Source organism: Carassius gibelio, chromosome B3 (genome assembly GCF_023724105.1).
Source record: "Carassius gibelio isolate Cgi1373 ecotype wild population from Czech Republic chromosome B3, carGib1.2-hapl.c, whole genome shotgun sequence".
NCBI lineage: Eukaryota > Metazoa > Chordata > Actinopteri > Cypriniformes > Cyprinidae > Carassius > Carassius gibelio.
The window spans coordinates 25,299,419-25,313,767 of record NC_068398.1 but is presented as its reverse complement, the minus strand read 5'-3'; the positions used below and the strand labels follow the sequence as shown (position 1 = coordinate 25,313,767).

Here is a 14,349-nt window from a genome sequence, read left to right as displayed (position 1 = left end):
TGTCCCTTTTTTTACCATAGATTGTCTCACTTGAACTGACCATCTGAAATGATTTGGATGGATTCAGGTTCAGCGATGCTTGTGGACCGAGGGCTAATTCAGTATTCAAGGCTAGATGGTGGTGCCTGAATTGGCTATCAAATTTTTGCATTATGCCGTATTGACAGAGTGAACGTGCGTATGGGTGCAAATCAGCACAATCTGGTCTGTGAAAAGTGAGGCAGGTATAGATGAGCCGGGAAGAGTAAAGTGGGCTGGGCATGGTGAGAGAAATAGTTTGTGTTAGCAGAGCCATAATTGTTAGGCTCTTTTCTTACGGGGTGATTGGTTGGTTGGTTGCAACACTTTTTTTGATTGGGTTGTGAACAACAAAACATTCCATATCTTTTGTTTTTGATGCCAAAGGTTGTTCATCTAATTATACTCAAACAGGTTCTGTAGCATCCTTAGAAGTCAGAAAAAAAGACATAAAAGAAACAAAGAAAGACAATATTGTCTAAATGAAATGTGTTCACTTGCAATTACAGACTGTGTGCTATTTAAACATTGTCTGCTAAGAGCATGAAAACAATCAAAACGGTAAACAATTATATGTAAATTGTCATATGTACTCTGTTATGTTAATTTTGCACATTCCGTCTGATCCTTGAAGCAAAGCTAATTGAGAGGCACAGTTCATTGTATCCATAAACATTTTGGGTAGCACTTTATTTTACAGTCCTGTTCCCCATGTACATACTATTATAGTAATTACAATAACTATGTAATAACTAGGTACTTACCTTGAACCTACCCCTAAACCTAACCCTACCCCATGTAGTTACCCTGTATTACCAGAACTTTCTTAGATAAATGCACTGTAAGTACACTATAAGTACATGTAAGTACACGTACTGTAAAATAAAGTGCGACCACATTTTGTCCTAGACTCGATGGATTTTAGCAACGACCCTGTGAGTGAAGTAGGGTGAAGGCTGGGTGATAAAGGGTGAACCTCTAAGATCCGACAAGGCTATGTGTGGCAGCGGTGCAAGACAGTCTAATGGGAGAGGTTTGATTCTATGTCATCGACACAAACACCATCCTAAACTACATCTGTTCTCTCTCCCTTCCTCCACGGCTGAGAGCACAGCTGATGCCCAGAGTAATGGGATTCTCCATAGCACTATAGGACAGGCTCTAACAGGCAGTTTAGATCTCATCTATTTGACCCCATTTGCACTTGTTAGGATCATTCATGGGACGCAATGAGAATCAGAGAGGGAGAGAGAGATGCAGAGAGCAGGAGAAAAAGAAGGGTGGGGAATGAAATTGTTTAACCGACTCCTTTGATAAATTCTCTAGTAAGAAAAAGTCCTGTCTGGTATTAAGGGATGACTCTAGGAGTGATACCATTTCAAAGGAAAAGTATGGTGAACATGATAATTTTAGTGCTGTTACAAGATTTTATATCACTCAGGGAAGCCTGAAGAACATCAACCACATTCTGTTATATTCTAGGTCTGAATGAGACCATGTTCTCCACATCTAATAGCTAAAGTCAAGGCTGATTTTAAACTTATTTCTGAACTACAGTATGTCTATTCAAAATCCTACTGACATATTTTAAGCAATTTCTATTAGAAAATATTTAACATTTTAATTAAATACTAGTCTTAATATTTTCAAACTGTCTTTGTTAGCGGCCTCAGAGCGAAACCTTGACAGCTCACTAAGTACTTAAGGATTTTAGGTTTCAAGAATCAAAATCGAAGTGGACACCATGGAGGAACAATAAGAAAGCAGTATATAACTGTTTTCATCCAGCCTTGAAGGATTCGCAAACAGATGCCTGTGTTACACCCTAATGATGTCAGCAGATGCCTTTGTCACACCCTGATGAGGTCACTGCAATGCTCTGCTACTACAATAACCATCTGTCTACTCTCACAGATGGTGACAGATGTCCTTGCTTCAAATAAACTGGATGTAGCACTGTGTCCATGAAGAAACTCATCTTTGCCCCTCTCTACAAGTCTGTTTCTGCCTGGGGAAACTATTTGAAGTGCAAAACCTCCTCAGACACAAACAAATCTGTCCTGCTTTCCAAGTCCATTATTGGTCCAGCAGTTCATTTCTTTTAGATGAAAACTGATTGCTCTGTGTATTGATTAACATCCACCCGGGAGGTAAACCCTGAAGCATAATTTGAAGGTGTTTTTGAATCAGCAATACCGTTAAAAGCCTGAAAATGTACAAATCTAATTATTTTCCTTAATGCATGAAAAAAATAAAAAAAATTACATTTTATTTTATAAACTGTCAAGTTCTTGTAGTTGAACACAATGCATTTATAGCATTTATTAATCTTATTAATTCATAATATTCTAAATGTAAACTTCATTTTCAATTAAACATTTATTTTTATTATTATTGAACTAACATTAACACTAAGCAAATTGGAATAAACTAACATTTAATTGTAGTATAATATCTTATTTAACATTTAAAGAAAATCAATAAATCTACTGTAAAATGGTGCATTGATAGTTAATAAGATTCATATAATTAGTTCACATAATTCATAATTCACAGACCAATGTTAATGTAAAGAACATTAGTGTTACTGAAATTATGAATGTTTGTATGTGTGCAGACACTTTTATTCTCTTTCTCTACCTGTCATACATGTGTTATTTCTGTCTGGTTATTTTTATCAATGAGGAAACACATCAGATAGAAATCGAAAACTGTATATGATTGTAATGTCAGTGATTTTCTGACTATGATATTCATATTTGAAATGCTAGCTGTTTCAAGCAGATGGTTAACTTTAAGGCCAGAAACTCATTTGAGTACATGAGCACACACATTTTCAGATATCACTGCATTTAAAAACAAAATAATTAATATTGCTATATAAGTACATGTGGTATTCTCAGTGTTGTTGCAATGGGTGTAAATCAGGCTTTACCTTTAACAGCCACTTTGCTATGTCAGGTAACCTGCTCTCATGATATATCTGTCTGAACAGCAACACATCTGGTTTAATGTCACAGACATGAAATGACAAAGGTAACTCTGTCGCCCCCTTGAGTACTGAGGCTTTATTATTATTAATAATTTTTTTTTTTTTTTTTTAGCCACCACAGTGACCCAAGAGCACTTGAACTTGCAGCGCATTTTCTGTGTTGTGTGTTTACGGCCTTAATGTCATAGCCTTATAATCAAATCTACCTCTTGCCTTTTATGTTTAGTGTAATGTAACCATGCTCACTAGCACAGAGATAGTGTCAATTAAGCAGTGCTTCAATATTTATATAATGACATTTAACTGAGATATTATTAGGTGTTGACAGTAGGGCTTAATAATGTATGCATAGAAGCTGTGCTATTTTAGTTGTCCTGTTGTTTCTCTAGTTTATCTTTAATAGGGAAACCCTGCCATATCAATGATGCCCATTTCTGGGATAAGATGAGGTGGATGGGAAGCCTACAGTACATGAGCTCCACCAGGGGTCAGTCAGTCCATGCTAATACATAAAATCATCAGCATTTAATACGTACCACACAGGTAGCAGTGTTTAAGATATGTATTTTACAGTGCCTTTTGGTAATTTGCTTTTTCTGTCTTGTTTGCCTGAGTGACTAACATGCCCTCTTACTGTCTCAAGATGAACTGTGGGTCAATCTAGGGGAGAGTTTACAGTTAATCTGACCAGACAAGGCAGCAGACCATGAGGGACAGAAGAGACGAGTCATTGGACAGGTGAATCAGAGAATATTTGACTGTTTATGGCACGCAAACAGAGCTTAAAACCTCGCGACACAATCACACTTGAAACACTTTACATAATGGCTTCAGGTCTATTCTGTCGGTCGCCGTGATTTTGTGAAGTAAGACATGTTCCTGGATCAACATCTTTTGATGATCCTGGATCAACATTTTTGTCCGAAAATATAGACTTAACCCAATCCCTAACCCTAAACCTACCTCTACCCATAATTTATTCCTAAAATTAGTGTGAAATGATATCTGATTAACAAGAGTGTAGAACCTAACCCTGATTTTAAGCATAAAAAAGATATTTCCTGAAAAGTTATATCTTAATTCTGATTGGTTGATTGGAATGTTGTTGCAGGAACATCACGATTTAGCTTAAGAAGTATGACTATCCAATCAGAATGAGCCTGAAAACACAAATAACTTTCATCAATATTGGTTGCATGAATTTAATAAAAAGTGTTTGAATTGGTGTTTTACACCAGAACAAATGCATACACTTTAACAAACAGTCTTTTTTATCATTTTTGTGTATGCCAAAACCAAAGCTTACTGCACACGCCCAGACAGATGGACCGGAGTTGTCTGATTTTAATGTCGGTGTGTAGTTTATTTTCCCTCATGACTGTGTAGAAAGTGGACTGCCTGCTCTGAAAAATTACATCTTGTAACTGTATTAATTTAATGAGCTCATAATGAGAATGATGCTGGGCCAATATCATCAGCATAAACACGTTTAACATGGTAATTGCCTGCAATAAGCTCTTGACTGCATGACATTGTTCTGTAGAGAAATCACTTAAATCATCACAATCAGGAGAGAAAGAGGGTGCAAAAGATGACCGTTGATTCTGTGAGTGTTTAAAGAAGAGGAATTAATTAAATAAAGCAATTAATACTGTGTATGTATTTTTTATTTCAAATTATTGTTGTATTATGTTGTATTAGTTTATATTGTTATGTATTATTATTTTATACTGTTTCATATTTTAGTGTGTTAACAGAGATGTGTGCAAAATATTCCTGTTCTTTATGCACAGAATTGGGTTATTTATTTTCAGTTTGTCTTTCAATCTCTCAGTCATTGATTGGATGGTGGCAGATTTAAGTGTGTGCTTGGGGCTTAAAAGACTGAATGATTGGAGAAATCAGACATACTGCGAAAGAGTGAAATCTGTCGTTTCACTTCAAGGAAGAATAAGTTGACTAAAAAACATTTAAAAAATGAAGCATATGCATGGATGAATCATTCAAAATAACAATAATAAGATGATGATCTTTTGTATTTTTAGAATTTATATTTATTGGCATCTTAAGTCTATATAGTGTGTACAGAACCAAACTGAAATAAAACAGGCAAAACATTGCTATGGTTTCAAGAGTAACTTCTGTATTCAGTACACACACAAAATGATAATTTAGTGGATTCGCTCCTATAACTCTGCAATATGTATGCAGCCAGGTTTTAGATGTTTCTAACCTCATAAGCATCAGTTGATCGGTGGATTTTCTTAGATGCTAAACTCAGTCAGCTCATGGCACAGGCCATAGGTTTAATGAAAGCTCCTGTGATTAACTAGGCAAAAGCCTGAAGGCTTTATTAAAGCAGGCCCTTTCGTTTCAATAAAGCTGATGAAAATTAAGGTTGATTATTAATGAGCTCTACATGTCTATTAATAATAACGACATAATAGTGTTTAATAAGGGATAATTTATTGATTGCTCTATAATTTATCACTGTCACACAGCAAATGAATTACCCATGATGCCCAATTGAGGTGTGAACGCGTAAGCCATTTTCTCGCGTCTGTCTCTCCCTCAGTTTTTAAGTAATGTAGCAGATAAATGACCTAATGCCGTAAGCTAAATTGGATAATTACATTATTAGTGTCTTCCTGATGTTATATATCTAAAGGTATGCACTGACAGCATTCTGCAAGTTACAAAAGGCAGACCGTGTATGGTATTTTAATTAAATTCCTTATAACCTTCACCTGTAATTTTATGAGTCTGCTCTTTTCCTGTTTCTTTTCTTGGCAGGGTTTTTTTTTTATATCACTAAGGAAAAAAATATCAAATTCGCTGTGATACATTTCTGTAAAATAAATAAATAAATAAATGTTTGTTCTTTATTAAAATTTGTCAGGCCAGAAGATTGGTGATGCCCTGGTATGTGTGCTGTTTATTTCTCTCAGGACTGCCCTCCTCCAAATCCAAACCTGGTTTAGAGATTTAAGGGCATGTGACCTTATTAAATTTCTTCTCACTGGCAGCCCCTTCTCAGTTAATTACAAGTAGGTGTTTTGTAATTAATCTAGGGAAGATTTGTCACGGTTATTAGTTGTCCGCCCCCTTTCGAATGGACAAATGTTAGTAGCCGAATGGGAGGCTTTAGAGCAGGAAGCTGGATTTGTACTAATGCAACATCCTACCGAAAGTTCCAGTATGTGGCATAATTTAACTGCAAATAAAGCAATGCTTGTTTGTTGTTTCGATTTTTAATTCTGATATGCTTCTTTTTTTGCCACTTTAATGGCAGCATTTCGTATCCCTTGAGAATACAAGAGGATTAAAACGTGTCAAAGAAGAAGTCATGAATTATTCCAGCTACACAGCAGATAATTGTAACACAGGGACTGCTAGAGGGGGATTAAATTTAGACTGCGGGTGTTAAGCTATAACACCCTCACAGCAGGTGCATGAAAAACAGGCAGCCATACACAACCTTTGCTCTAACAGATACTCTGGCATATTTTACCCATTGAGATCAGTTATAGGTACACCAAGGTCAGTGTAAGCTCTGTACAGTGTGCCAAGATTACAACTGAAACTGAGGACATCCTGCTCCTACAGGTATTCTTCATTCTTCAACAAAACTTGGTCTATAGGATTGTTAGAGTACCATCTGTCTTATTCACAAAACAGCCATGCAGGAGAGCCATGGATATTTATAGTAATATTATTCATAAAATTGCTTTTCTTATTGTAGTGACCAAAAAATTGTAAAATTATGTTTCAGAAATCATCCAGTCACACATCCCAAAACTTTTAATTTGAGTTAGGCCTCCCATTAATTATGTGCCTTAGTTCACTTAAAAAACAAAGAATTTTTTTTTATATATAACCTAGAAATCGTATTTCAAAAAATGGAAACATTTTCACAAAATGCCAAATTTTTGTTTTGGTCTATTTAAAATAGGAAAGGTCAGGAATTTTAACTTTGGTCTCCTCGCGCTGTGAACAGCAACTACATAATTATTTTTAATATAATTAATAATCTTATCTTCAAGTTTATATCAGATTGTGTCACACCACTTGTCTTTGGTCTTGTCTATGCAGATTAGAGTATGTGAATGTCATGGAGTTACGTTTTTATAAGTCTTTATAATTTTTTTATAATAACTTTTTTTAATTTATTTTTTTATTTGTTTATTTTAACACGATTGTTTAAAGTGTTAAAATGGAAAACCTGTGGAGTGGAGTGATTACAGACTCTCAGGTGCTCTGTTCCACTCACACACACTGTTCCAGGCCAGTTTTCCTTCTGTGATTTGATTATTAAAAGACAACTAACTTTTTATGGTCTTTTTGGGGTGAAACTAGCTCTTTTTACTTACTCGAATTACACAATTACACAATTGTGCTGTAGTAATTATTATCAGGACTCTCACTCATGTGATAGGCTGCTTTTAAAGTATTTTGCACAAAAAGTTTTTAGAATAGTTACATTCTTTGTGTGTCTACCTAGGGCTCCAGGTGAGCCTCTACTGTCACCGTGCCCCCTCGAAAAATCAGCATCGCGACGCCTCTCGCTTTTCTCACCGGAGCTGCTCTTTCCCTCTCTTCTCCTCTCTCCACACACTCACACAGAATGGGCATGGGACCCCTTGCGCGCGAAGTGAACCGTGACGTTCAAAAAACAGTCAATACGCGCTCGAGCGAGTCCACCCTAAACTCCCGCCCTCAAGTGTGAAGCGCGAGCGCACGGCGGGAAGACGTTAACGGTCACCCCTTAACGCGCAGGTGACGGCTACTTGAAGCGCACCACTCAACCGTTGACAAAGACGCCGTTCGGTTCAATAAACGCAAGACTGAAACTTAACATCACCCCTTAGACCTCACATCACCCCCCTGGCCGCTCACCAAGCAGGCTGTCCCGTTGAGGAGCAGCAGGATGAAGCCGTGGTCGGAGCGCATCTCGTCGGTGTCCTACTGTCGACAGCTCCCCGTTCAAGAAGACGCGGTTCCTCCGGTACCGTATCCAAAACAGCTGAGACCCGGTCCCATGTCCAACAAAAAGTCAAACCCGAGCTCTCCTCTTATGGGAATCCCACCTGCGGTCTGTCACGGTAAACTCCGCTACTTGGAGCGCGTCACATCCAGAGGTGTGTGGAAACTGTCAGGACACTTCTTCGCTGCCATCTGCGCACACTTTGCTCCGTGTCGTGTTGCTGTGTGAGGGGAATCATCTCCGTTATCCGCGCTTTTATGTGCTGGTGACGGTTAGGATCCCAGTGCGCGAGCCTGACCGGAGCGCAAACTCCTCGAGTGTCGCACATATCAGGGCTCCCACACGGAATGACGTTTTAAACCCCCCTCTCTCTTTCTCTCTCCCTCGTCAGAACCCCCAGTCTATCTCTCTCTCTCTCTCTCTCTCTCTCTCTCTCTCTCTCTCTCTCTCTCTCTCTCTCTGTCTCTGTCTCTGTCTCACTCTCTCTCTTATTTTATTTTATTGCTTTTTTTGACATGACAGGATTGCCAAAGCATTGACCATTGCATGAACAAAGAACAAATAATGTCTATATAAGACATAAAACAAGAATAGATCTAGTAGATAGGTAGATAGGTCAAGGGTAAAAGAATGTTGTTTTATGTTGTCCTCATGTCATTTCAAACCTCTCTTTCGCCCTCAGTCACCATTCGCTTTCATTACAGTATTTCCCCCTCCACTGAGAGTCAATGTTTACTGAGCCTTTTCACAGAAAAACTAAATAAACGTACAGGTTTTGAACGACGTTGAGGTGAATAAACTGCTATTTTGAATGTTTTTGGATAACATATCTCAGTAAATTGATGATGGGTTGATAAATGACTGATATGCACCTTGTTCCAGGAACATGTCCTTCTCGCAGCGTGCTGACGGCTGGAGCGTCACAGGTCATTAAACTTGATGCCGGGGTACCTTGCCACAAGGTACGGACTATTCTTATTGGTTTGTCTGCATCAGTGCACCTCTGTTATCTGTTTTGGATTATTTGTCTCTCATTTTGTCACCAAAGATGCTCTCCCTCCACCTAACTGGTAATTGGCCCTAGGAGAGGCCTACTGTGCCTATTACGATGGGATTTGTTTAGCTTTATTGATTGGAAACAGCCCGATATCCTCTGCCTTACTATGTGAGTCTAATATGAAATCAGATCACGTGCACCAGAGCCAACTGAGAGCACTTGCTTGATTGCCACACTTTTGTTTTGAGCCATAATTTATTTTCTTATCCTGTTTTTTTTTTTTTTGGGGGGGGGGGGGGGTTAATTTCTCTCTTTTAAACATCATTAATTGTCCCTTCGTTTTGTCTTTTTTCTTTTTTCTTCTTTGCATTTTTTTACTTTTTCGATCTTCACATTTTGTGACAATCTCCAGGGTTTCAATCAAAGGATTTGACCCTTAGCCCTCTTGCCATTCCATTACCAAGAAAACACACTTCTGCTTAATCATTCACGCACACACTGCTTTAAACCTCAATATTAATATCTGACAGGGGATGTACAGTGACCTCAGAGGGTCAAAGGTCACTTTCCTGCTGTTTCTTAGCGTACACACACAGACTATTATAGCAACAGATTTAGTAAGCCATTTCTTCCCCTAATCAGATGTTTCCTCATAAATTATGTTTAATAGAGAGTGATAAAACATACACGTACTTTTCTTCCGTCAAAATGTTTGCATTGCTATTTGCATTGAGATATTTTGGGGTGACTGACATGTCCAGGTTATAATTCACCCCATAACTAAATAATACAATTATTTGTATCATGGTGGTATTGGCTGTATTTGCCTTTATAGATTAAAATAAAAACACCTTTACATTCAGGCTACAGAAAATAATGTGAGTTTCAAGAAAATAAAATAAAAAATAAAAGTCAAATGTTTAAACGCATGACTGTATTGAGAATTTGAAGGGGAATATTTGCTTCATGCTTCATGGATATGTCAATTTTCTATCCATCTTATTGGTCATAAAACATGCTTAATTTTCTTATGGAGTAGAAACTACGTAGTTTACATAGAGATTATACTTCTCTATTAATAGATTTTTGAGGAAATGTGAACTAGACATGTTTTTTTCTTTTGTTACTAAATCAACATCTTCCTCAGTATTCAAAAGTAATTATGCATAAGGATGATGTTACAAACCATGCAGTGTGTGTATGCGTGTATCAGTGATTGAAAGAGATAGTGTTGTGTTTGTGTGTGTCTATGAGCCTGCATTAGTGTAGGGATCAGGACTGAGGGCGTTAGTGGCTTTATCTTCTTTCACACTGCTAATGTCATTTGAGTGAGCTGTGTAGGAGACAGCGGGTTATCCAACGAGGAGACAACTGTGCAATGCAAGTTATGAACATGTTAGAAAGGACACTAGCCCCATCTTGTGTTGAGTTTTGTTACTTCACCCAACAGCCGTCTTACTGCTTCACTGCTCAGCACTCTTAAAGGTTTGAGGCTGCCTAAAAAGCCAGCGAGCTTAAGAGATGACACTAGTCAATATTTTATGAATACTATGCATATATCTCTATAGAGATTAATTCACAACTCTTATCAGATGCCATTTTAATAGTTTCAACCAAAAGTAGACTAAGATTTGTCAGATACATGGCTGTGTATATTTGTACTGCCTTCAAACAGCATCCAGATGAAGGTATCTTAATACTGTAGATAGGATCTTATGTGAACATTATATTCAGATGTCTCTCTTCTTCCATTTTTCTTTCTTGGGATTGGTTTCTGTTTTAATTTTAGTTATGAGTACAACACATTTGCACATGCATTTATCTTGGTTTTATTTGCGAAGAGACATTTTTCACTTTTTAAATTAGAAGGTGTGTTTAACCTGTAGCAACTGAAGAGGGCACCATTGCTTTAAGAAAAATAGACCAGCATGTTCTCCATATGTTCTCCATAGTCTCCATGTCACTGTGTAAGTGGCTTGAAAGTTTAGTTTAATTCTGTTCTCAGCAGTTGACACAGCATGTGCTTTTTAAAGGTGGTTTGACATCAAACTGTAAGTGACATTCGCTCAGTTATTCCAGCTCAAATGATCTTGATGTTTTCACTCCCACTGATATGTCCCCCATGGCTGTTTTTTTTTTTCTTCCTCAGGGCGGAGATTGAAAAAAGCGAGAGAATGAGGCACCAAAGCACAGAGAAACAGGATATAAAGGAGAAAGGCAACCTGCCTGGGAGAATGAGGGTGGCCGAACTGCCATCAGTTTCAGAAACATAATCACAGCTGCCTCTTACTGTTCAGGCAAGTTCAATTTAACATCATCACTAAATCTACAGTGATACACACTCATTCTGAATCTCAACAGTGTAAGATGAGGAGAGGAAAAATGTAGATCACAAATGTAAACATAATCAGTGAGGAAAAAAATGCATATGATTGGTGTTTGTTTTGAGCTGTTACAAATCATGCAGAAATATACGATGCAATCCCCCAATCTCCAATTCTCCACATGAACAGCATTCACTCCGCTTGAGTACTGTTTGTGAAATGTTAAATTATGTTTAAGACTTTAGAGGTATAAAGAAGGAAGTAGATAACATCAAGAAGGGGACAGATGGGACAAAGAAAGATTACAAATCAAACCCTCAGCTTGAAAGATGTGAGAGATATGAAGATGAAGGATGAAAGCGCTGCAGCGTCAGTAAGAGGAGAGCAGGGAAGAAGGTACTAGAGAGCTGGCCTGCAGAGGTCGAGTTCACTTCTCTTTGAGCTCTAGAGGATCAGGCTTCATCAGTGCCTTATTCATGCTTTTTTTCTTTGTTTCATCTGCTGCCCCTTTTCTAAACGATGGCACAGAATGAAAAGAAAGGCAAGCATCCAGTTTTTCTCTTCACAAACAGTCTAACTGAGGTTGATCCATTTGGCTGCTTTAAATAGACAGACTCATTACAGGTGTATGTGTGAGGGAGCTGATTGTCAGACTGTAATTATTGCAGGAATTATTTGTCCTGGTTGCTGTCTGGATATATTTACTCTATAATGCAATTTGATATTTTGACAAAAAAGATACTGTTCAAATGTTTTGTGCCATTAATATATTTTCAAGAAAATAATATTTAAGAAAGGGTACATTAAATTGGCCAAAAGAGACTTTTACATTATTACAAAAGTTTTTATTATTATTATTATTATTATTATTATTATTTGTTATAATTTTATACAAATGCTAGTCTTTTTGACTTTCTATTCATCAATTAATTATGAAAAACAGAGTTTCCACAAAAATATTAAGCAAGCAGGACAACTGTTTTCAACACTGCTAATAATAAGAAATGTTGATAACTCTTTTGTTAATGCATTAATAACATTAAAAATGAGCAAAACATTTTTTACATTATTTATTATTCTTTGTTAATGTTAACTGTAATACAGCTGATCCTTGTTACTTCAAGTTAGCTCAGGTCCATTAAATAATATTGATATTTCATTAACTAATTAATGCTTTAGAAATATTTGTACTTGTTAGTTTGATAACTAAAGATTATATATATATATATATATATATATATATATATATATATATATATATATATATATATAAAACCTTACTCTAGTGTTACCAAAATGTTTCTTGAGCATCAAATCAGTGTATTTCTGAAGGATCACGTGACACTGAATAGTAGAAATGGCTGATTAAATTATTTTTTAAATGTAATAATATTTGACAACATTACAGCTGTAGTGTATTTTTTGATTAAATAAATGAAGCCTTGGGCAGCATAACAGACTTCTTTCAAAAACTAAATCTCATAGACCGTCTTTTGAACAATAATCTATTTTTCCCCTTCTGTTCACGTTTACTTAAAACACAACAGACTACATTAATCCCAGATTAAGATGCATTTGGTATTGTTAAATATCTTTTTATTAGTAGCTCACATGAACACCACTAGATGTGACCTTTTCTAATAGAATTAAAGCTTAGGTGTGTAATTATTGCTATGCAATTGTAACCAAGTGGCATAGGTTTTCCAAACACTCCTTCTGTCTGACAATACTGTCTGAAATCTTTTTGATCTGAGAATTACTTATTTTGTCCTTTGTTGTGTGCAACTGATTTTTTTCTCTCTCTTTAATATACAAAGTATCTGATGCCTGACCAGCAAAGGCTACAGGGGACCAGCATGGAATGGGTGTGTATTTTGTCTTCCCCCTGTCTCTTTCATTTTAAAGGAATTGTTTCCAGACACCGTCAAAGCCAAGCTCTCAACTCAGCAGTGTCCTCACCTTTTCACTCACACCACACTATCTTTCTCTTTGCTCTCTTCTCATCTATTCTTCAAAACTACCTTTCTTTTACTCGCTCTGGTGGCTGTCATTTAAAGAACACCAAACAACTTAATCAATATGACAATAAGCCATTAGACTCCAGCATTTATTCCAATGACTGTCTGTTGCTTGAGTCCGAATCCGACTGTGGGTTTGATGATGAGATGGGGCCAGAGGGGCAAGCAGGTCTGTCCTCTACAGCCTCTATTGATCTGAGCCTTAAATGGACTTCATCAGACTGCATCAGCATGCTTAATATAAGCCCACATATGCCCGCAGAAGACATAAAAACATAGAGATAAAACTACAACGTCGCCATACTTATTTCATTTGTGTCTGCCTGTCTGTTTCTGCCTGTCTCTGGCGCTGGCTTTCCCTTGGTTTTTTGCTCATTATACAGTTCATAAGTATAGATAATACTTCATGCATGCTAATTAAATATTATTCCATCTTATTCTGAGCCTGACAGCATCACTTGTCTGTTTATATGTATTGTATATATTGTAATTATATATTACATTCTCTCCATTTAATTATGTGCTTGTTTAAAAAGTCTTTGAGTTATCTAGAAATAAATGTCTATCATCTGTCCTCCTCAAGTGAAGTTTGTTCTTGATATCGAAATTTGAGAGAGTATAAACAATTATGGAGCATTGTAATGCCCTTATGGTCCTGTTGCGTCCTGTTTGATGCTTAAAACACTTCAGATCCAATTCATTGTGCTAATCATGTCCTCCTTTTGTGTTTTGCAGAAGAGATTTGAAGAACATTAAGGTAAGTAAATGATAAATTTTTTTAGATGAACTATCTCTTGAAGTTAAAAATGTTCTGCTAGCATTTGTTCTGTTAGCATTTTTAACAAAAGTAATAGGATCTCATGGGAGAGAGGCAGACCGCAGGTGTTTTGCTTTGCTGACAGAGATGCACACATGAAGAATAGCCGTTAGACATGCTTCGCTCTGTTGAAAGTGGATGAGAATCCTTTGATAAAGGTGAATGTGGAATCTATTGAAACAGTTCAGACCCCTGCCAC

The 14,349-nt window shown here is 36.9% G+C and overlaps 1 protein-coding gene across 1 annotated transcript in view; it reads right to left on the bottom strand.

Moving 5' to 3' along the window:
* Positions 1-8,395, bottom strand: part of LOC127952689 (neurexophilin-1-like) — a 30,343-nt gene extending 21,948 nt beyond the window's left edge. The window contains exon 1 of the mRNA XM_052551356.1: positions 7,907-8,395. Within this exon, the coding sequence (XP_052407316.1) occupies positions 7,907-7,960 (54 nt within the window). The 5' untranslated portion in view covers positions 7,961-8,395. The remainder of the gene's footprint in view (positions 1-7,906) is intronic.
* Positions 8,396-14,349: the final 5,954 nt, after the last annotated feature.